We start from the raw sequence: 20874 nt of genomic DNA on the forward strand, positions 1-20874 counted from the left end.
CAGTTACTCAAAGGACTGGGTTAGGTTTAGGGAATACAATCCCGGTTGTTATTTACTATTCCGGGATTAAGGGATTTTTTAAAGTCTGTCGGGATTCCGGGACTAATCCCGGGATTGGGTAATAGAAATTTTTAGTAATTAAAATTATTTAGTATGTGTTAAAATTCTAAACCTTTACTTAAAGTAAACAAACTTACTTTCTATCATTAGTCTGAAACATAAGCTAAGATCATTTTTATCAATAAAAACAGCTGAACAATGAGGAATAATAAAGTCTCAATAAGTAGATTATATCAGTAAACCATTATGAAGATTTTTGGAAATGCGAACGAAGAAATAGCAAAGCACCTAAAGTACACGTCTACAATGTTTCGGCTTTATATATTCAGAGAAGTTGCGATTTGCAACTCGCGCGATTTCGAACTAGCGGAAAGGGAGAATATCATTGTAGAAAATAAATATAGTTTAGTTAGTTATATGCGACTTAATATTATTATTTAAATAAGTCATTACTATTATTGCCCTTATTATTACGAAATGACTATGTTCATTTATTCTGTTTATTTTTATATTTTTCAGGTGTTCATAAAGTAATTCACATTTTCAAAAAATCCCCAAACTCTCGGAATTAGTTATATTAAATCCCGGGATTTTTGGATTCTAAAAAAAGCCAGATCCCGGCATATATAAATGAATAAAAAAATATCGGACGACGCAGAACCTCATCAGATCCTTGCCCTCTGCAGGATCGCGTCATCGCTGTTTACGCGGGGACGCAAGAGGATCACGTGCATAGAAAGGAAGGCACAGTTTCTGCGCTCATTAACTCGTCCGATTCCCAGTGAAGCTATGCAAATACATTGTCACTTCTACAGATTAGTCCGCATTTGTCTCTTTCTCTTGTTTTCCAGAAATCGCTCACTGCGAAGCGCCAGTAATTTCCGTTACGTCAAGTAAAAGACGAGGGAAGACCGAAAGAGGCGCGCGGTGCGCGTGAGCTCGTAGGAAAGTGAACCGATTCGTGAACCCGTGGCGTGACACGTTCCACCTATTTCTGGCTCGACGGAAGCCCACTTTTGTCCCGCCACGCGAGAACTTTCACCGATTTTCCAGGTTCGTAGATATCCTGCGCGGTCGATCGCCTGTCGACAGGTGATTAAACCTTTTAAGCTGCAGGTGTAATGGGGAATGTGGCAGAGGAACTCGATTTCTACAGAATTTAGAAGCATCTATTCTTGTCTAATTTGTGCAAGGGTGGACGTGCTTCGTAGGTTGTTAAGATAAGGTCACTGATGATCCAACTTAGATATAATCTCAGGCTAAACTCGGGTCTAATCTAGATCCAACAGGGCAGACACAGATCTAGCTCGCACGTAACGTAGATTAAATTCAGACCTGACTCAAGTAGCAAAACCCTGACCTAACTCACATTTAATTCTTGTGTTTCACAACCCCTAGGAATTTTAGAATATCGTTGGTACCCATTGAATACACGTAATGGATAAGCATTGGCTACTTTGTAAGTGACCTAATTCAGATGTATTGCGTAATTGTTATAAACTCTAATAATATTTAGCATAACGTTATCCACCTTGTAAGTTTCTTCTTAAAATATATTTGCTTCTTTAATTATTAACAGGCTAGATTAAATAATATATAGGATCCAGATCTTGATTTGCAAGTAGGGAAATGGTTAGGAATCGTGAAATAAATCAGACTCTCGTATCTTTCAAAAGCGTATATCTTATTGTCACTTTTAGAATGTTTTACGGCTGTAAATGGTAAGTGAAGAATCGCAGTTTCGATAAGTAGGAAGCAGGCAGAGATTGTCGGTCAGCGTGCTTGAAAAATCTGACTGCCGTTACTCCTTTCAAATCAGATCGCGTTGTCTCCGAAAATGCTACGTGCCGCGTGTATGAAGTGGCTAGTCGCGGAATGATGTGGGTCGACCATTACACAGGGTCGATTCTAAACCGTTGATGAAGAACCACACGCGACATCGAGGCACACATTTCGACGGGCAGCTTAATTCTAGCGCGCAGTCACCGTACGATTAATATACGTGTGTACACCTAATTTCAATGCGTACCACTTGCGTGCATTATGGAATCGTCGCCCACCGCTTCTTTCATTCAGGTGAGCTGACTCCCAGCACAACCGAGTTACCTCCGTGCTCCATTGAGATACTTTCCTCCCCTGAGAACATAGTTCCAGACGAAATGAATACAAGTGATTTACGGTGATATGTCAGTCCTGTAGACTGCGGTACAGGAGCATCGGACAACGTACGGCAGAGGCGGTAGCGATTGCACGTCGACAGGCGCACGTCGGTAATGATATTCAAACGCTTCTAACTGCGATATAAGACGTACCATGGGAAAATGCCATTGGGGAAACTTATTCACAAGATGGGCTTGAATTGTATTACCATGGAAATTAATTGCGTTACTTCGACTGTTTCCATAAATTGATATAAATTTCTACATATATGTTTCCATAGCTTGTTACCAATTTAGTATAAGGCATGGGGTGGCAACAGTTTTTCTGCGTGATGTTTTCCTATTCGACGTCCTTTAATAAATCTACGGACTCCTAAATTTTGCAGCCTTTGGGCGCCTGGCAGTAGGCAGTGAGGTATCCACAGTGGTATGTCGCAACCTAGCTTGGCGGGCTGTCTGCGACCAGGAGCGACAAACTCAACGGGTACATTACGTTTCACCAGTTCCACATTGCTTCTGTACCACTTTCGCAGCGCCTTTTCACTACTCGTGCATAGACACCGCACGGCATCTAGACTATTCACGTAATACTTGAATGCTATATGTACAGTATTTGAACTGTGTACAGTGTATTTCAATGTTGCAAATCAATTTCGACTAAATTACGGATTTTGTGGGAAAAAGGCAGTTTTTTTTTAAATTCGATTAGCAACACTGTTGCGATCAGAGGTAAAAAATCGATCTGCAATAATACTACAGTCCGAGATGATGCATGTCAGTTCGGTTGCTCCTGGAAGCACGCTGCCCGTCCAGCTAGGCTGCGACGACGCGCCGCTGTGGTTGCTCGCCGCCTATTGCCAGGCGCCCAAAAGGATTAGGGAAGAAAATAACTTACTGGGAAAAGAACAATGTGTTTCTCTCAATACTAAATTTTATTTGCAAGTTGTACAGTGAAAATGATCGATCCACGAGTTTCTCCAGAAAGATTTCAGCTTCCACGTAGAGAAGAGTCTTCAAGTTCTGATTTACGACCACTTCCATGCACCTCACTGATCAAACTCGATGGTTGAAGCTTCCCTTCGGTAGCTTGCCACTCGTCGCTGTAAATTGGCCGGGGCGCATTAGTGTCGTAGCTATTTGCAATGTAGTTTGTCGAACCAACGTGGTTTACATTATCCACGTGACTGCTAACTGGACTGGACTCGACCACATAGTTTCTTGGGTCCACACTTTGATAGGAGTCTGTGTCGATGGCGTAGGTAGTGGACCCTAAACGCAACAGGGGCTCGGCATCCTTAACATTTTCCACTCTACTTTCATTACTCTTGATATATTGATATCTTTGCAGGTCGTCGTAATTACTCAAGTTCCAGTTCGAAGACGAGAAGTTAGAATTGCTGAGAAGATTCCCATAATTCGGGGTGTCGGTGATGTCTCCATTGGAAACAGATTTTTCTCCTGCAGTGGACGGGTTAATTAAACCAGTGGTCTGATTTCTGTCGTGACTGGAGGTGATGAATCGCCTTCCAAAGCTGCGTCCCCAACCACCGCCACCGGATGGGGGACCATAGCTGCTAGGAGGAGGTGCACCATAACTGTCTGACGGACCGCAACAGCCTCCTCCGCCACCTCCACCACCGCCTCCACCGCCCCCACCACCGCCACCGCCTCCAGACTTCGTGAGGAGGACGATTTCCTTGTATTGACCTGTAGGTAGTAATGCTGTGTTTAATTTCGTTGTATTTTTTTTTATAAATTTAAAAGAGATAAGAAGAAAGTCAGTTTTAGTATTTCTCCATCCTATTATATTAAATGGAACAGTTAGTTAAATTCTATAGGGGCAATTAGTGTCTGCTATTGAGAATAATAATTCATTCTGAATATTACCTCCACCACCACCATGGCCTCCTCCGCCTCCGCCTCCCTTCATCCATTTCTGCATCAGCATCGCCATGGACACCATAAGAGACATGCCTGCCATCATCATCCCCTTCATCGTTGCTATTCCTGTTACGTGAAAGATCGATTAGACATGTTCCAAAGAGTATAGCTTGGTGGGAATACAGTACAAACGGGGGAACAGATAGCAAAGGGGAAATTTTAGTAAACGTCTTACCCATCAGCTTCATTTTCAGCATCATCAGCCCTCCCATCATCATCATCTTGCATTTACCGCCCCCTTTCCCTCCACCGCCTCCTCCGCCACCCTTCTTTCCACGACCTGCAATAAACACAGTTTTTTAATATTCGGAATTACTAATCAGAGCAGTATGGAAGGAAATAAATTTCAAACTGTCCTCCATGTGGACGATTACTTCCTACATCTTTAGCAATTTTTCCTGTCAGAAATAATTTATTAAGAGATAGGGACACAGCTTCTCAGCTTTTTGTATACGAACCTTCAACCAGTGCAGTCTCGTCCAACATAACGTCGATTTGGTTCTTCTCTCTTTTTCCATTCCATCTGGGTAACGTGATCCTCAGGGCGAAAGTGTCGAAGAAGTCATTTACACTACGTTCGATGGTGTAATTAGAGTCGTTGGTAAATTCACGATCGTTGATCACCCTGTTCTTCACTAACTTAATCTCCTGGCCCATCAAATAGATCTCGTTCAGTTCCCTTATAGACTCCAAGAATCTACTGAAACGATTCTTCGCGCAAAGTAGCGAGAAGTTGATGATACACCTTCCTATATCATTCGTTGGGAATTCTGGGAAGCCGTCGCTTTCGTTCTTTGTCGAATCATTTCTTGGCGTTGGCACTACTCTGATGTCCACTCTGACTCCATTCCTCCGGAAGTCGAATATTTGTCTACCGGAGCTGGTGGATAGATTGATCAATGAAAAACAGGATCTTGGCTAATATAATTTAAAGAATAAAGGAACATTTGACACGATATCAATTATCTAAGTGACTGAGAGCACTGTGAAGAACTTTAAGACGCGAGTAAAATCAAGTATTCTCTGCGCAAAAATTTACAGCTCCCCAATATCAATTGCAAAGACAAAAAAAAAAGACGAATCCAGAACGAAAGCACAGTACTATTGTCGAGCGGTGTTCCCAACGAACTTGTAAGGATCCACGTCCACTTTGTTATCCCTGGCGATCACGGTCCCATCGCTGCCACCGCCACGAACAATTGGCAGCAACACGAATCCGACGAACACGAGTTCACGCACGGTTCGAACGATCCTCGAATTCAGCATCGTTCGATACGCGGTTATCGACTACGAATAAGTCGACTTCTCACCAGCTACCGAAGACTGGTCCCTGGCAGCTGGTAATCGTTTATATATAATGAGATTTATGTCATTTATAAGCGTTTTTCAACGCCCGTCACGATTGTCATTTACCGCCGACCGGGCAAACAACTTAATGACAAGCTGTACCACTGAGCTCGTTCCTGCGGTGACCCTGCGCTTCGACGTCCGTGCTTCGGAACAGGATACGGCGTTTCGAGATTTCAGGGACAATTTGGTGACCTGGTGCACGAGAATCGATTGAAATTCGAGCGAAAAAGAGTCCTTTGAGTGAGAAAGTGATGGTCCTCCGAAAGATGGTGTCATTCTTTCAATAACAGTCAGAGTACTGCGTTCCATTTGTCCTTTGACACTTCTTAGAGACAGGAAGAGGGATTGCTACTTGCAATTTTAATAAAAAATTCGATGGGAATAAAATTGATAGCAATAGTAGGAATATAAAATGAATTTGATTTCCATAATTTTTGCAAATCGTAGGGTTTCAACGATTCGGTGACAACTCGACGAGTAGGAGAACGCCTGGCGCATGATCACCCCGGCTACTTGGGCGATGGTTCACCGCGAAGAAGCCTATCGCGCGGCGCTGCGAAGGTGAAGGGGACGACCTTGTTTCGTATCACTCTAATTGACTGCCATACTAATCTCGCAATTACCGTCGCCGCGTATAATTTCCATGGCGGGGAACCGAAGCGAAGCGCAGGCTTGACGTTACGCTGCCTTCTATTTTCTAAAACAGAAATTGATGCCCGAATCGATGGAAAAACGGTTACTTTCCGCGCGCATCGACGCAGCCATTAATTTCCTACACCGTGCTCCCCTTTTCCTGCCGGCAATCGAACCGAGGCGCAGGCTTCTCCTTTAAAATTACAACTGCTCCGAATCACCATCCGAGCAGGCATAGGCGTGACCCCCGATCGCGCGGAGGGCGGCATGAAGCTCGCGGGCACATTCTTAAAAAGTTCGTTTATTAAAAACTTTACAATGCATTAAATACGTAATACATAAATATAAATAACAGGGGAGGGGGGAGGGGAGGTCATGTACATGATTCGAAGATGCAACGACGGGCCAGCTGGAACGGTGGCGCGCGGATTAATGCGATTCGCGATAGGTGCCCGCGAATCTATGGATAACTGTAAGACCGGTGATAATGTGCAAGGACGATGAGAAATGAGAGCAGAGGAGAGGCGACGGGACAAGAAAGCGAGACGAATGTACCGAGAGATGTGGCGTGTACAGATGGAGGATGGGAGGAGCGGAGGAGGCGGCGGAGGAGGCTAGACAGTAGACACACGGGGCGATGGAGGAGATTCGTGAAGTGTGGAAGTAAAGGAAAGAGGAAACGAAGTGTGAAGTGGGTGAGGTAGAGACGTGCGGCTAGATCTCTCTCATGCGTATCCACCAGTCAGCTAGCTGGCGGGGCTCCTTGAGCGAGCAGATTTAATTCAATCGGAGCGATCGACGATCCCGCGCGTTCCCGTACTTCAGAACGGCCTGGTGAATGGTGTCCTGGATGGCGTCCAGCGATCTTCCGTACCCAGAATGACCGTAGCCGTGCCCGTGGTGCTCCTCGGAGCTGTGGGTGTGGGAATTCGAGTAGACGGGCTTGCTGACGATCTCGTAGGTGGTCTTCTTCTCGCCGCCGCCTGCCAGGGACTTCAGTCCGACGATAGCCGAGAGCATCAGGGCCATCAGACCCGTCATCAGGGCTTTACCAGCGAGCAGAGCTAGGGCGCCGAATCCAACAGCGCCCAGGGTACCTTTCATCATCATCAGACCAGCCAGGAGACCACCGTTCCCGCCCTTGTCCTTCTTGCGTCCTAAATATACGATTAGCTTATTCTATTGCTCGGGATTTATCGATTTATTGATTTATCGATGAGTTTGATTGATCCGAAGTCATTACTCACCAGTTCCAACGCTCTGTCCACCACTCAGACCCAGCTGAGCCAGCGTTTCCTCGTTGAAGTTCCTGGCAGCCTCGAAGGTCCTCGGGTCGAACAGCTTGATGGATATCGAGTGGCTGTTCAGGTAGCTTCCTACCTTGTGCACCAGGTACGCGTCCAGCCTCTTCTCCACGTCGTTGGGGAAGTCTCTGGCCAGGTTAGCGACCACTTCTGAGGCCGGCATGCTGGCGGACCCGTTCTCCTTGATTACAGACACCCCGGGCAGGATGTTGATGTCCTCCTGCTCGGACAGCCTGTCCAGGAAGGACACCACGTCCAGTTTCAGGCACGTGGCACTGTAGGACTTGCCGCAGTCCTTGCTGAGATTGGAGGCCAAGGTCTCCGGCGACTCCTCGACCATCTGCTTCGAGGTGCGTCTCTCGATCTCGCCGCTGGCGCAGCCGACCAGCAGAAGCAGAAGGAGGTACGCCTGCTGGCGCGACAATTGACGGTGAGCCGCGAATCCCTTCATCTCGCGATGATCTGCTCTGTCCTGGATCGTTGCGTTATCCTGCTGTACGGCGCGGAACGGAGAGGGCTAAGGCTCGAACGGAAGGACCTCGTATACTCGAAGCTGACGGACGGGACGCGTACCGTGCACTGGACATACCCTCGGATAGTTGCAGTATATATAGAGCGAGCCAGCGGGTAGTCCTTTTTCCTTTTTGCCTTTCGGGCCGCTTCCATACATTCTCCGTAGTCGAGAGCACGCGGGGCGGCGTGCTCTCTTCTTTTGCGGCCTTACAAGAGGAGGCGAGGGGCCCTCTCGCGGCCACCGCCACCGCTGCCGCGCCGGACGCTCGCACGCGGCGAGAGGGAGCGTCAAATAGAGCGGAGAATTCGAATCTCTGTCGAATTTGCCGGGGTAAAAAAGGATACTCTAATGAGAGCGAAGAGCCTGGCCGCCTCCGCGAGGCCCGCAGCAGACCCAACGGGACCCACGCGAATTTGTCTCCACAGGCACGCGACTTTCTTCACCGGCTATTCCGTTTGCTCCAGAAACCATCCAGCGCGTCAACACGGTCCATCGATGGGCGATCTCGCGTTCCAACCGCGAATTATGCTTCGTAGTTCGAACATGCGAGGGACCGATACGCTCGCGGGCTGTAATATTCTATTCAATTACACTCCTTGGGATCGGTATGACATGATTAGTAGCTTCGTAGCTTGTCTTCGGATACCCATTCGCTGAAAAATCTGGCTGGCTATCTTCCATCTACGTTTGCCTATCCGCGGATGCTTGCCATGCTAGTTGTTCGATTCCGTCGATCGAGGGGGCCGTGCCGGAGGAAATCCTCCATGGAGATCGATCGATCGTCGCCGACGGAGTTCACCGTGGCCGAGGCCACCCGCCAGGGAACCACTTTCCATCTCGACGACGAAATCGAGACGGCCACCGACTGGCCACCGTTGGTCCCCGAGATCCGGGTCGGGCAGACAGCGGAAAAGCCGGCGAGATTTCACGAATGCACGCGGGTGAACGCATTACTTCCCTCGGCTGAGCGAAACGTGACGGAGGCCTACTTCGAATCAGCCCAGTTAGCTCGCGGGAGATCGGATTTTCGCGCGTCACGCTCCAACGACCGGCGCTTCAGACGGATCTGACGGCGAGAAAGTGTGCGGCCAATTTTCACGGGCGCCTCTGACTTTGAAAATCGCGTGACGAGCCGCGAATGCGAGAAACTATCGACGCTCCTCCATCCTTCGGCTGCTTCAGCCGGCGGAGAAACAAAGACAGAGCGAAGCTCGCTTAAACGCGAATTTCGAGGCAGTCTCTGCAATTTGTTTCTTTATTTTTCAACGAGAGTTCCAAGCTGTGCTGTTTAGACTTATTTCTATCACGCTTGGTAGTCGCAGAAATTACTACGGGCAACGTTTCTACGTTTTCCACTTTCCATCCACTCTCTGCGCTATTTATTCTTCTAATTTCGACGCGGATTTTAATTTTCACGATATTTTAATTGTAACAGCGCAATGTTTATACTATTGCAGGCTTCGTTACCTGTACTCCATCGAGGGAGATATTTCACGAGAGCAGTCGGACTTCCTCCACTTTTCATCCAGATATTCATACACTAGTTTCACGTGCATTCCAGGCTAACGCATTCCTACGAAATTGCATTTAATTCTCCATCAAAAGGTGCGTACAGTCTTCGGGCGATAAACTCTCGGCGCTTAAGCTCGCGGTGTTTCGCGTGGCCGAGACGATGCGCTCGCATGCTCGGCCAGCAGGTGTGTCGGAGAAGAGCGGATTAGCCTTCTTCTTCAGGTATCTATTTCGCGACTTGTTACTTCCTTTTACCGCAACGCCTTCCTTTCGTTAATAATCGCGCCGATCTCCCGGCCAGCTGCTCCTCTTTCGCCAGAGTCGGCCATTCGCTAGAGAATCGCTCCGACCGCGCTCGATACACCTCGATCGTTAACCACCGAAATGCAGAAACGTTTCATCTGCTAATACCCAGCGCACCCTGCAAAAAGTAGAATATAATTTCAGGTAGGATCACCCAGTTTCTCTGGTAGAAAAAATGCTATCACCTTCGTGGAATGTAACAGAAAGTATTTTATCTCCTTCGTTCCGCGGATTGCGCTGGAATCGACGGGGTTTCGTTGATTCGCAGGCATGCCTTTCCAATCGCCACGATCGATACGAACCGTGTCGCGAGTGAAACGTGAATGGGTGTTGCTGTCGTTGCTCATAACTGCTCCTCCGATACTGTTACCATCTCTCGCTTATGTTTCATACGTGACTCGACCGTGCGTATCGAGCTTGGCCGAATTTCGCGGCCGATCGCCACTGAGCCGCGGCGTGCTTTGGACATATTCGAGGGCGGATCGTTCACGCGGAGCTTGAAGCATCAATGACCGACAGCGTCAGAGGCTACTCTACTTTCCAAGCTGCGAAAGCGAAAATTAAAACTGAGCAGAGGCTGCTTCATGGCCGATTTGCAATTTCATAAGTGTCCTTAATTCCCCTTGCCACGTTTCACCGACGATCAACGGAATGATATAACAGAAACGGGCGAGAACGACGGACGGATCGATCCCCTCGATCGAGGTTAACGCGTGCAGTGCTTTCAGCTTCTAGGAGGCACCAGGGAAACGTTCAATCGATCATCCATTGAGAGGGGAACTACGATTTTACGCGACTGTCCCTGTCCGCGCCGCAATCAGGCCAGGGGCATCGCAGACTTTTCCGTCCATTTTTCCTCTCTACTCCGCGCCGTATCCGCTTCTGTTGCACGCCTGAAACGGCGAAGGTAATTGCACGGCATTAGGCCGAACGATCGCCCGTTCCCTGTACGATCGAACGCCGCGGTTACCCCATTTTCGCTCGAAAATTGAGACGACTGCGAGAAAGTTACAGTCGCCGATCGGTTTAAGAGAATCCCCCGATGATCCATGCTCGCTCGAGGCCGCGCTAGCGATCCTCGGAGGAAACGATCGTATCCTGGGCAGGACGGCTGGTGAACGGCGCGCCATTCGGGAAACCGTGTCGCGAGGAATCAGGAGCGGAGATGTGTCTGACCATGACGTCTGATTCCACTGAGAGACCTACAATCTCTTAGACTTTGGGCGATATTTGAGTTATTCGGGGGTCTATGTTCGACTAAGTACAACATGAGAAGTGCGATTGAGAATGGGGAATAGTGACGTGTCTGACTACGAAGGACGATTCTACTGAAAGTTTTTAAATTTAACGGAAATGAGGTTGTTGTAGTTTGTGTTTGAAAGTCGTATTATATGAATTAGGATATGGAAAGAGTTAGAAGGAAGAGTGGCGGTGTGTCTGACCATGATATCTCATTCCACTGTACGAGCCAAGTTCTTGTAAATTTGCAGATAATAAGATTCATGAGGTAATTATCTTTATTATTACTAGCTCGTGGTAGGATCTTCACTACTGGGGGGTAGTATAAAAATTAAAACGTGAAGAGTGTCGCCGAATAGGAGACATCGACACGTCTGATCAGTGACCATAACGTCCAATTCTACTGCGTCTTACTTGAACTCGATGAAGCTAAGATTCCTGGGATTCCTAAGATTCCTAACAGTCTAGATTATTTGGGGCCTCATTATCTTCGAATTAGTGTACGAGGAGCGCTGCTACGGACGAAGAGCGCCAGCGTGTCTGACCATGACGTCTGGTTCCACTACGGTGCAATAAATTCAGAGAAAATGAGACTCCTGGAATTTGTAGCAGAATTTCAATTGCTTTATGCTTCGTACTACACGAACCAATGTAGGAAGGCTATTAAAAGAACATAGAGCCACGAAACCCTTTGCAGCCAAGGGAAACTTATTTCCCTTCTATAGAGAATCTTACACTCCAATCTCCTGCGATTTCCACTGCCTAGAATAACTACTACATTTCCAATTCCCTTGCGATGGTTTCCCTCCCATGGTATCTAATTTTGCATTCAATCATATTCAAATCTATCAGATCGCACACGATGGAATTAGAAATCCTGCGAGCTCCTGCTCGGTCCAGCGGATGGCCGACCGAGGCTCGCAGAATCAGGTCTGCGTTTTACATATCGGGTGGTGTGCTCGCGGAACGAATTCACGGATATCCATTTGTTCACGGTCGCGTGCATCCGGCCAGTTCACGCGTCTAATGTTCCCGCGACGCATCGCGCCCGGTTCCGTGCAAATGCACCCGCGTTATCGAGCCGTGGGTCCGGTGAAACGAGAAGAATATACCGTGGCGCATCTGAAACGGCTGATCCCGGTCGCTGGCCGAGACTGGCTGCGTAGACCTCGTTAATTCGAGAACGAGCATCCGCTATGCACTCGAAATGCATCCTGCCCATTCGTACTTTCGCATTTTTTTCAGGGTCAGCCCGACGCTAGTGTCGAATGCCTGGAATTCCTCGCCTAATGCCGCTCGAGGCGCTGCCCAAACGCGCTCGTCTTTATCGCTCCCTCCGACTGTTCGGGCACGTTTCAGCTGCTCAACTGCTTGGATGACCTGCTTCTCGGGACGTGGATGCTGCTCCAGAGAGCATTCGATAAGGAAGTCGGACTTTCGTGAAAGGAAACACGCTATCTAGTAGCTTTGCTAGCGGATGTTTGATTTCGAAGCGTCTGGGTTTATAGGATTTCAAGATTTCCTGTGGGTGGTGGATTTGGGCGATGTTGAACATGATTTCTTGGTAACTGGTCATTCTCTTGCAGCAGTACGTGGAATGTTTCATTCGAGAGGGTGTAGTTAAGAATTGCAATGTTTTATTCTATAATAGAAAGGTGACCACTGTCGTGGACAATGGATCTTCTAAGGATCAGATTCGTATCCTTCCAAATTAGCACTAAAATATAGACTTTGGAAACAGAAGTTTCTTATGCTTCCCTGCATACATCCAAATTCACCCTCGCCCCTTAGAAATGAAATAGGAACAAAGAATCAACGTTACAAAGCCTACCCACTTCTATAGTCACAGATTCTAGTGCTCGAAGCCTACTCGACGTTCCAAAATACCCAGTACCCTCAACATTTTAAACAAACCACTACAAATCTGAAACCTATGAAAAATATTGTACTAGGGGTCTCGAGATTTCCATTATTCCAGGGAACCATGGGGGCCTCAGCTTTTAACGAACTTCATGCATCAGTGGGACCTCAGCTGGGACGCGAGCTCCTGCAGCGTTCTTCTGCTCAGAGTTGAGCGGCTCTTGACGGTGCTGTCCTCTCGGTCGGTCTCGTATATACCCGAGGTTTCTGCCCTCTCCAACGCTCTAGGCCCGATCACAACCGATCCCGTTACACCGTCTCCCCGCTCGACGGCGGAGAGAACAGCCGACCAAAGACAGAACGAAGGTGGGAGTCCACGTGGAGGCAATGACCCACTGACCTTGATCCTGTGGATCCAGCAAGGTGGGGACCGAGATCCACCAATCGCTGTCGCGACCGGTTTTCCCACCTTCCTCGTCACAGTGACCCCGATTCCTTCCTCTTCCTACTCCCCCACCTGCTCCTTCCTCTCCCTACCTGTCGCTGCATTCTCCCCCAACCGCTACACCGCTTCTATTTGGGTCGTTAGCCTTCTCCTTCGGCTGCATGGCTAACCTGCTTACCGCCTCATTACGGATTTCCAATTATTTGTTTAATTATTTCACAGCTTGGCAGGTATCACGGGCAGGCCACGCGGTGCAAAAAGAATCAATAATAAGGGAAGTATTTCTGTCTGTCAATAGCTTTAAGGGTGGCCCATGACTGAGAATAAAAATGAAGAAGTATGTCTAATAAAGACGGACCAAAGTATGCAAGGTTGAATAAGTAATGGAGGTGCTAGATTATCCACGAGTCCCAGGTTCCGAATCAACACACAGGGTTGTAAAAAAGAGAACGTGACGTTTTTATTCAGCGTGCTAGTATACCAGAGGAAATAAATAGAATGACGGGATGAGGGGATGAAAGGTGACGAAGGGTTAATCAAGGGATCTCTTGGTAAGGGTACTGCTCAGGATTGTACTCGGGTGCCCAACCTCTGTAGGGTTGGTTCACCTCCTCCTGCGACCTGTGCCAGTGGTCGTGGTGTACCTCAGGCTTCACGATTCCGTAGCTAACCCTGGCAGGATACGGCGGAGGTGGCGTAAGGAGCGCCTTCAGGCCCACTGCTCCCGAGAGAAGAAGGGACAGCGTACCAGCACCAAGTCCAGTAATACCTATCAGTCCTATCAGAGTGATGACGATCGGCAGGACGATCATTGCCTTCAGCTTCAGGGCCAGCAGCAGCGGCAGGAGGATCTTCTTCAACTTCGTGCGGGCTGGAACGAAAGCGAAACGGTGCCGAGTCAAAAATCTGTGTATAATACTGTCGAGTGGAACAACCTCAAGGGCTCCGTGAGATTCGATTAGATCCCGTACAGTAATTTATTAGCAGCTCGTATTTGAAGAAAAAAAGGGGAGAAGTAAGTGTCGGTGCGCCCACGTTCGGAGGGTTCAATGGATTAAGTGAAATTCGTTATGGGGATTGGTTTGGATGGGCGGAGGGGGTTTCTAGGAGCCTCTAATGGCCACTTATCGCCGTGTCTACTTTCTTCGACATGTAGCACTCTCGTTCAAGGTCCTCCTTCGGCCTGTTCTCTCGCCAGCCGTCCCAGAAACCCGGAATCCCAGCGACGACCCACTTTATCCGGATCCCTCTCTCGCACCATCCGCGTTTTCGCGGATGCGGAGGAAGTGGGACGCGTGTTCGATGGCTTTCTATGCTTCGTACGTCTGCGTTCCCCCACCTCGTCCTTCCTACCGTTCAACGCGCTGCTCCCTTCAGGGCTCGCCCGCTGATTCGCCGCTGGAAAATGCGCGGATGATTCGCGCGAGGGAACGCGAAAAAGTTCGCCGGCAATTTAGACGCGCGAAAAGAGGCCGATGAAAGAGGAACGAGGGGCGAGACCAATCGGAAATCGCCCCACCGGAAGTCCCACTTACCGTCCAATCGTTCTTCGGCTTCGTGGCTTACTTCCACGGCATTGGAGAGGCTTTAGAAAGGCGAGGAACTATAAGTTCGGGACCGTTGAGGGATTCATTCACAGCGGGGATCGAGACGTTGAGGATCGAGAGACTTTGATCGCGAGAGGTTCCACCGGGGTACTGATCTTTTACAGCTACGTCGTTGGACGATGTAGAGGCTATGCATAAAATAATCTTCTCTTTCAGAATTATCGCGGAATCTCGTGGCAGCGCGAAGTTTGAATGTTGAATCGTTGAGGAAGGTGGACTGGAATGTAGTGTGCAGTGATTTCCTATTTCTTCTTTTCAGAGAAGTTCCGATGTATAATTTGTAATCAAAAGCTGTCGAAAATTGATTTCTAGAAATGAATAAAAAGAATGACAGTTCTAATAGGGTGTTTCGAATATTACATGTGCAATTCTTTCCCAAATCCAAGTTAATAATCATGATCTAGTTTGTCCATGTTTATAATGAATATTTGGTACTTGATTCTCAGTAGTTTTAAAACTCTAAATATTCTGAATGAATGTGACTATCAAGTGAAATGCTCTGAAAAGAGTTACTTCTATTACAAAAGAATAGTATAAGTTCAGAATCAACCCCCCAAAATTCAACAGCCTCTAGTCCAGACTCTTCCTAAAACCTTACCCTCGCGAAAAATAACTCAATCTCAAGGCTAATCCATCTTGCGAATTAGGCTCTTCCCACAACTCTAGCCTAATTAATGCCCCAACCACCCACGAAATCAAATCTCCACCTATTTGAAACTAAACCCACCTTCAGAAGCTCCTTTCGTGAGCCCCCTAAGCTCGACGCCGACGTCCTTCTGCCCCAGGGCGCGTCCAAAGAAGTCGGCAGAGGAGCCGTCGCTAGGAAAGTGGATGTTGATCCTGCGAGTCCTCAGGAACTTCTCGATTCTGCTCACTAAAGGGTCCTCGCTGGCTCTGGCCACTTCAGCGTCCTCTTCGACGTCCACCTTCTCCAGAGTGATCATGTCGCCGTAGATCTTGACGGTGCCCCCTTGATTCAGATCGTCCATCGTCCTGGACAGCTTGCTCTCCATCTGCTGCATGGTTATGTCTTCGGAGGCCACCATAGACGCCAGGTGCAGCGCCAAGACGATCAGCAACTTCGCGTTCGCCATTGTCATCGATTGGTATCGCGTGGTCGAGGCGAGGATTTTGACTGTTTGCCCTCAGGGGCAATTTTGCTTTTATACGACCGCCCGCGATCGATGGTGGGGCAAGTTTGAACCATTTGGCAAGCAACGTGCAAGGACCGCAGTGTCCAGAATTTTAATTTCGTCGCGTCTGCTCTCTCGGGACTCGCTGCACACTATCGCGGCCCCCTCGTGACGTAGCGTCTGCCGATAGAAACTAATTTTCCTTTTACCCGTGATCACTTTCGAGCGATAGATAATCGTGGACTCGTTAGTAATTTGAATCTCGTTTCTGGCAGATGGGTGGCGGATTCCTTGGCAGCGTGAGTAAATTGCTTTGGGGACAGGTAGAGGGTATTTGAATGGAAAGGATGAATGGTAGTTGGTAGATTATAGGAGGAAGAAATGGGGGAGATGAAAATTGTAGAAATTATATAAAGATACCTGGAGGGTAGAAATAAGGGTAGATGATACTTGAAAGAGGAAGTTTAAAGAGCTGATGGTCACCATGTCTAAGGCGCGCATCGTTTCACTTACGAGATGATAAAAATGAGAGCTTTACATACATTAAATGAATAATCTCTTGAGCAGTGGCTTGAGCCATAATATCATCGAATATATATACTATTCTCTTCTAAAGAGAGGCAATATTATTATACCTAGGCAGGCGGCCAAAAAGAGGCGAATGTTTGTGATTTTATTTCTGAAAAAGCGGAAGCATATATTTTTACAGAACTTCTTGCAATTATAAGAGCAACATTTAAAGAACATTTGGTAATTTTTTTGTCGAAAAATATTCAAATTTAAATAGCCGTCATTTTGTTTTAAATTAATATTTCAGAAATTCCCTCCGGTAATCAGAGGATACATTAATATACTAACGAAATTTGTTTTGTTTTTTGATTTTAGATAATCTGGTTCCGAATGGCAAAAACAAATTTTTAAAAAGGCTTCTTAGATGTCGGTTGTTACTTTATTATAAACATAAATAATTTTATACGAAAAAAATTACCAAATGTTCTCTAAATGTTGCCCTTTTAACTGCAAAAAGTTCTATAAAAATATATGCTGCCGATTTTTAAAAAAAATTCACAAACATTCGCCTCTTTTCGGCCGCCTGACTACTTAGGTATACCTTCTTAAGCAAATCGAATTGCACCACAGCGAGCCTGGAAAAGTGGACCATAGAATCGAACACAGAAGATGAAATAGTACGACGTTCCGTGACACAATAGAGCACTGCGTTTCGATGGAAGGGATGAAGGGAGACATCCGTTGGACAACTAACGCTCTTTTGTCTGCGGTATACAATACCGAGTTTCCACAAAAGTTCGCCTTTTCAAAGAGCCCTCCGCGACAATGGCCAGGAGAAACAGTGGCGCCCGTCGTGTCCATCATATTCACGAGGCTGTCGACGACAAGTTTCTGGTGAAAATTAGATTTCCGTGTGTGTTCGCGTGTGACACGGAATGGCATGCAAAACCGTCGGTGTCCCGAATCTTTCGGCGCACAGGAGCAAGGGAGAGGGACCGATGGAGCGCGTGCGGAATGAAATGGGAAGGAGAACGCGAGAAAAGAGAGTACAGAGCGGTCGGTGGGAGTGCAAACGAAGAGTATGTCCGATCGGAATCGCATATGAGCCTGTAGTAGACCGATCGTCGGCTTAAGCCGCGCGATAAAGGCGTCGATGTTCCCTCGCAGCTCAAACTAATCACGTACGACGTGTTTTCTATGCACCTGAGGCCGGGCCCGTCCCAGGTGCGCATAAATAATTTCTTCAAATTAGAAATCGTCCCTGCTTTCAACGGACAAACATTCGAAGCCAGAGCCACGTGCGGTTATGTCCCTTCGCAGCAAGTCACTCCGAGTCTAATTCCCCAACATTTCAGTGGAAATAATTTATTAATAGCCAGGGTTGTCGAATAATTTACGTGGTCCATAAGTTACATTCACAGTTACGCATAAATACACTAATCTACCAGTCGAGTGAGCCCGGCGGCCCTTAGAGAGGCCCAGAGGCGCGCCAGCCTCGAGAAATATGGCCTCCAGGTATCCTGGATCCTATTGTTCTTCGCGAACAAGGTCGTCCAGGTCGATTTCCTAGTTGGCTTCGTTCGTGGTCGGTGCCTGGGCGGAGTACGCCATCGAATGTGCGTCCATTTTCGAGTTCTCCTCGAAGCTTCTCTTGTAGTAGCCCTGAGGTTGAATAGCAGCTGCTGATCCAGCTGGCCAGCCTTGGCTACCGCTGTCTATCCACCCGGTAACTGGCTGTGCGTTCTTCCCGAAGAAGTTCGCGTACCCTGAGCCGTTGCTGCCGCTGCCGAAGAGCTTCTGGAAGGCCAGCACACCTGCCAGCAGCAGGGCGATCTTGCCTACGAACAGAGCCTTTAGGACCAGGAGGCCTAGACTTCCCAAGAGAATTGGGACCAGGGCGAATAACTTCACTCCTACGGCTGCGATCAGGGGTAGGGCAATTTTCTTGATCTTGGCGCGACCTGCAGAAAGAAGATTAAACGATGGGGTTATATTTAGAGTCATTGGCACTTGGGGATGCAGAGAGGAAGCTCGGGAAATCCATGGAGTTGAGAGGAGCGTCGCTTTTTGGGGTCTACTTTGGTAGACTTTGCTTAGAAGTACTTTCTTTGCTGAAGAAGATCAGCTGATGGAGCATTTGCGCTGAAGTAGAATTTCCTAAGGGTTTCTGAGGGTGAAAAGGAAAGTGGGAATCTCTCGAAGAGATCACTCCACGTATCCTCGAACTGCCTAGGTCTTCGAGAATGAGAAAATCTCAGCGAACACTTTTACCACGGATACCCCGAAGCATATTTACACGCGCGCGTTAGATTCCTACTTAATCCCGAGTTCCGAAGCTAGTCTATTCGTCGCTAGGGACTGAGCGCGCGTTATCATCGAGGCGCACCTTCTATTCTTCGTTTTTCAAACGGGGAGGCGTAATTTCATATGAAAAGGGAATGCGAGGTGAGTAAGAAACGGGTTTACACGGAACAGGTTGCCGCGTCGCGTATAGATATCACGAAGGTGAAAGGCTCGTTGAACCGTTTATTCGTCCATACCGGTGACGCTGCGGTTCCGTGACGTTGGACGTGTCTGGACGTCGTCGAGGAAAGGGAGGGAACGATTACGTAACGGGGACGTCTCTATCATAGCGGAAGATTGAAAGTTACCTTCGCCGAGAGCGCGGGAGATTGATCCATCTTCGGGCATGCTGAGCTTCAGGCTGTGCGACTTCACGAACGACATGGCTGATTCGTACAGCATGCTGACGAGCTTTATTGCCCTGTCCGACGTGTCCGCTGGCAGCTCGTTCATGATGTCCACCTCGGTCTTCAGGTCCTTCCCGCTGCGTTCCACTGGAATGAGTAATGGGACGTGTACACTTTCACGAGCAACAGCACGAGATTAGGATTAGCTATTATTTAAATCGCTGCCCCCTGAAGTTCACGAGCCTCCTGGTTCAAGTCCATAGACTTCTTTCTACTAAGGGGGTATTCTCGTCTAACAGCCCCAAAAGTAACGGGTATTTAAGATTTTTTTTTTAAAAAAACTGTCCGTCATATTGGATTAAACTCTTTTGGGATATAAGGAGGCATCTAGTTTACGCTGGGATTGGTCCACTTTAAAGAAAAAAAAATTAAAATTGAAAAAGTTATAGCGTTTGAAAGAAAAAGCAAGTTTTTTCCTTAGGCAAATTTTTCATATTATTCTTTATATCGACGACAAAAGTATTATAAATAAAAACTAGAATTAAAATTTTAGGTCCAGTCCCAACGTTAATTATTTAACTTTAAGAAAACTTTCTTCTTTTCGCAGTCAGATGACTGCGACAGATGCTACACCTGACGGAGATGCTACATCGTCGGAGAGATTCCACAATAATTAATAAATAATGAGAAGGATCGACATAAAAAAATATATATTCTGCAAGTTTAAAGATGCCTCCTTATATCCCAATAGAGTTTAACGCAATATTAGCAATGGTTTCTTAAAAAAAAATTCATAAATTTCGGGGGTCGTCACCCGAGAATCTGCCCTTAAATCAAGAGGTAGGAAAGAAGAGGCGACTCAAAGAACGACTACTTCCTGCCTCGAATTATAATCCCAAGGTAGTGATCCCAAAGTTAACTGCAAGTTCAAGTCCACGCGAACCCTCGTAAGGGAGTTTCCTGAGGAATTTGGGACTCACTCGGTGTCTCCCGTACAAACTTCACCCCGTCGACGATGTCGAAGTCGCTGGACCTGGCCGCCCTATCCAGCGAGCTGACCGCTTTCACGAAGATGCAGCTAAACAGCGCGTTCTCTTGCTCCAAGCAATCGAGATCCCTGTCCATCTGCGCGCTGCCGTAGTCAGGCGCGGGCACCGCCAACGCGGACGCCGCGAGAAGTCCCAGAATCACCAGCTTGTTCATCTTTCTTGTACCTTAGATCCTCCTTCGACTGACACGGCAGAAGACACGGCTGGTTCGGAAGACTGGCGGAGCACGTCCCTGGGGAGATTTTCGGAGCAAAGTGTGATCTGACCCTCCGTAGCTTCTATCTTTATAGGTGTGCACCAGCTGGGACCCTCCCCAATCTCCCCACTCTGATGACGCGTATGACGGCGACAAACGGACAAGGCACACGAGGTATCGTCATCAGTGGTACAGGTTGCCCACCTCCCCGCGGACAACGCGACTTTCTTCGATAATTTTTTAAACAAACCGCCGACTGTACTGTACCGTGAGTCGCGGAAGGTGTCGAGGCTGGGCGGACCTTAGTCTAGGCGATCCCTGATATTGGTGGTCCACCTTGGCCCCTGGATTTGGGTCAGTAGGGGAGGT

General features: G+C 47.7%; 3 protein-coding genes across 3 annotated transcripts; all 3 read right to left on the reverse strand.

Annotated features, from left to right (window-relative positions):
- Window positions 1–6920: 6920 nt before the first annotated feature.
- Window positions 6921–7898, reverse strand: Osi16 (DUF1676 domain-containing protein Osi16). The gene is made up of 2 exons (XM_076822314.1): window positions 7391–7898; window positions 6921–7300 (listed from the first exon to the last, which is right to left on the reverse strand). The coding sequence occupies exons 1-2, from the start codon at window positions 7896–7898 to the stop codon at window positions 6921–6923; spliced, it is 888 nt and encodes a 295-aa protein (XP_076678429.1).
- Window positions 7899–13782: 5884 nt separating this feature from the next.
- On the reverse strand, window positions 13783–16048 carry Osi15 (DUF1676 domain-containing protein Osi15). Its single transcript, XM_076822496.1, has 2 exons — window positions 15655–16048; window positions 13783–14191 (listed from the first exon to the last, which is right to left on the reverse strand). The coding sequence occupies exons 1-2, from the start codon at window positions 16025–16027 to the stop codon at window positions 13857–13859; spliced, it is 708 nt and encodes a 235-aa protein (XP_076678611.1). The 5' UTR covers window positions 16028–16048; the 3' UTR covers window positions 13783–13856.
- A 1887-nt stretch (window positions 16049–17935) lies between these two features.
- On the reverse strand, window positions 17936–20549 carry Osi14 (DUF1676 domain-containing protein Osi14). Its single transcript, XM_076821543.1, has 3 exons — window positions 20241–20549; window positions 19222–19407; window positions 17936–18531 (listed from the first exon to the last, which is right to left on the reverse strand). The coding sequence occupies exons 1-3, from the start codon at window positions 20461–20463 to the stop codon at window positions 18137–18139; spliced, it is 804 nt and encodes a 267-aa protein (XP_076677658.1). The 5' UTR covers window positions 20464–20549; the 3' UTR covers window positions 17936–18136.
- Between the last annotated feature and the right edge of the window lie 325 nt (window positions 20550–20874).

This window comes from Andrena cerasifolii, chromosome 10 (genome assembly GCF_050908995.1).
Source record: "Andrena cerasifolii isolate SP2316 chromosome 10, iyAndCera1_principal, whole genome shotgun sequence".
Classification (NCBI taxonomy): Eukaryota; Metazoa; Arthropoda; class Insecta; order Hymenoptera; family Andrenidae; genus Andrena; species Andrena cerasifolii.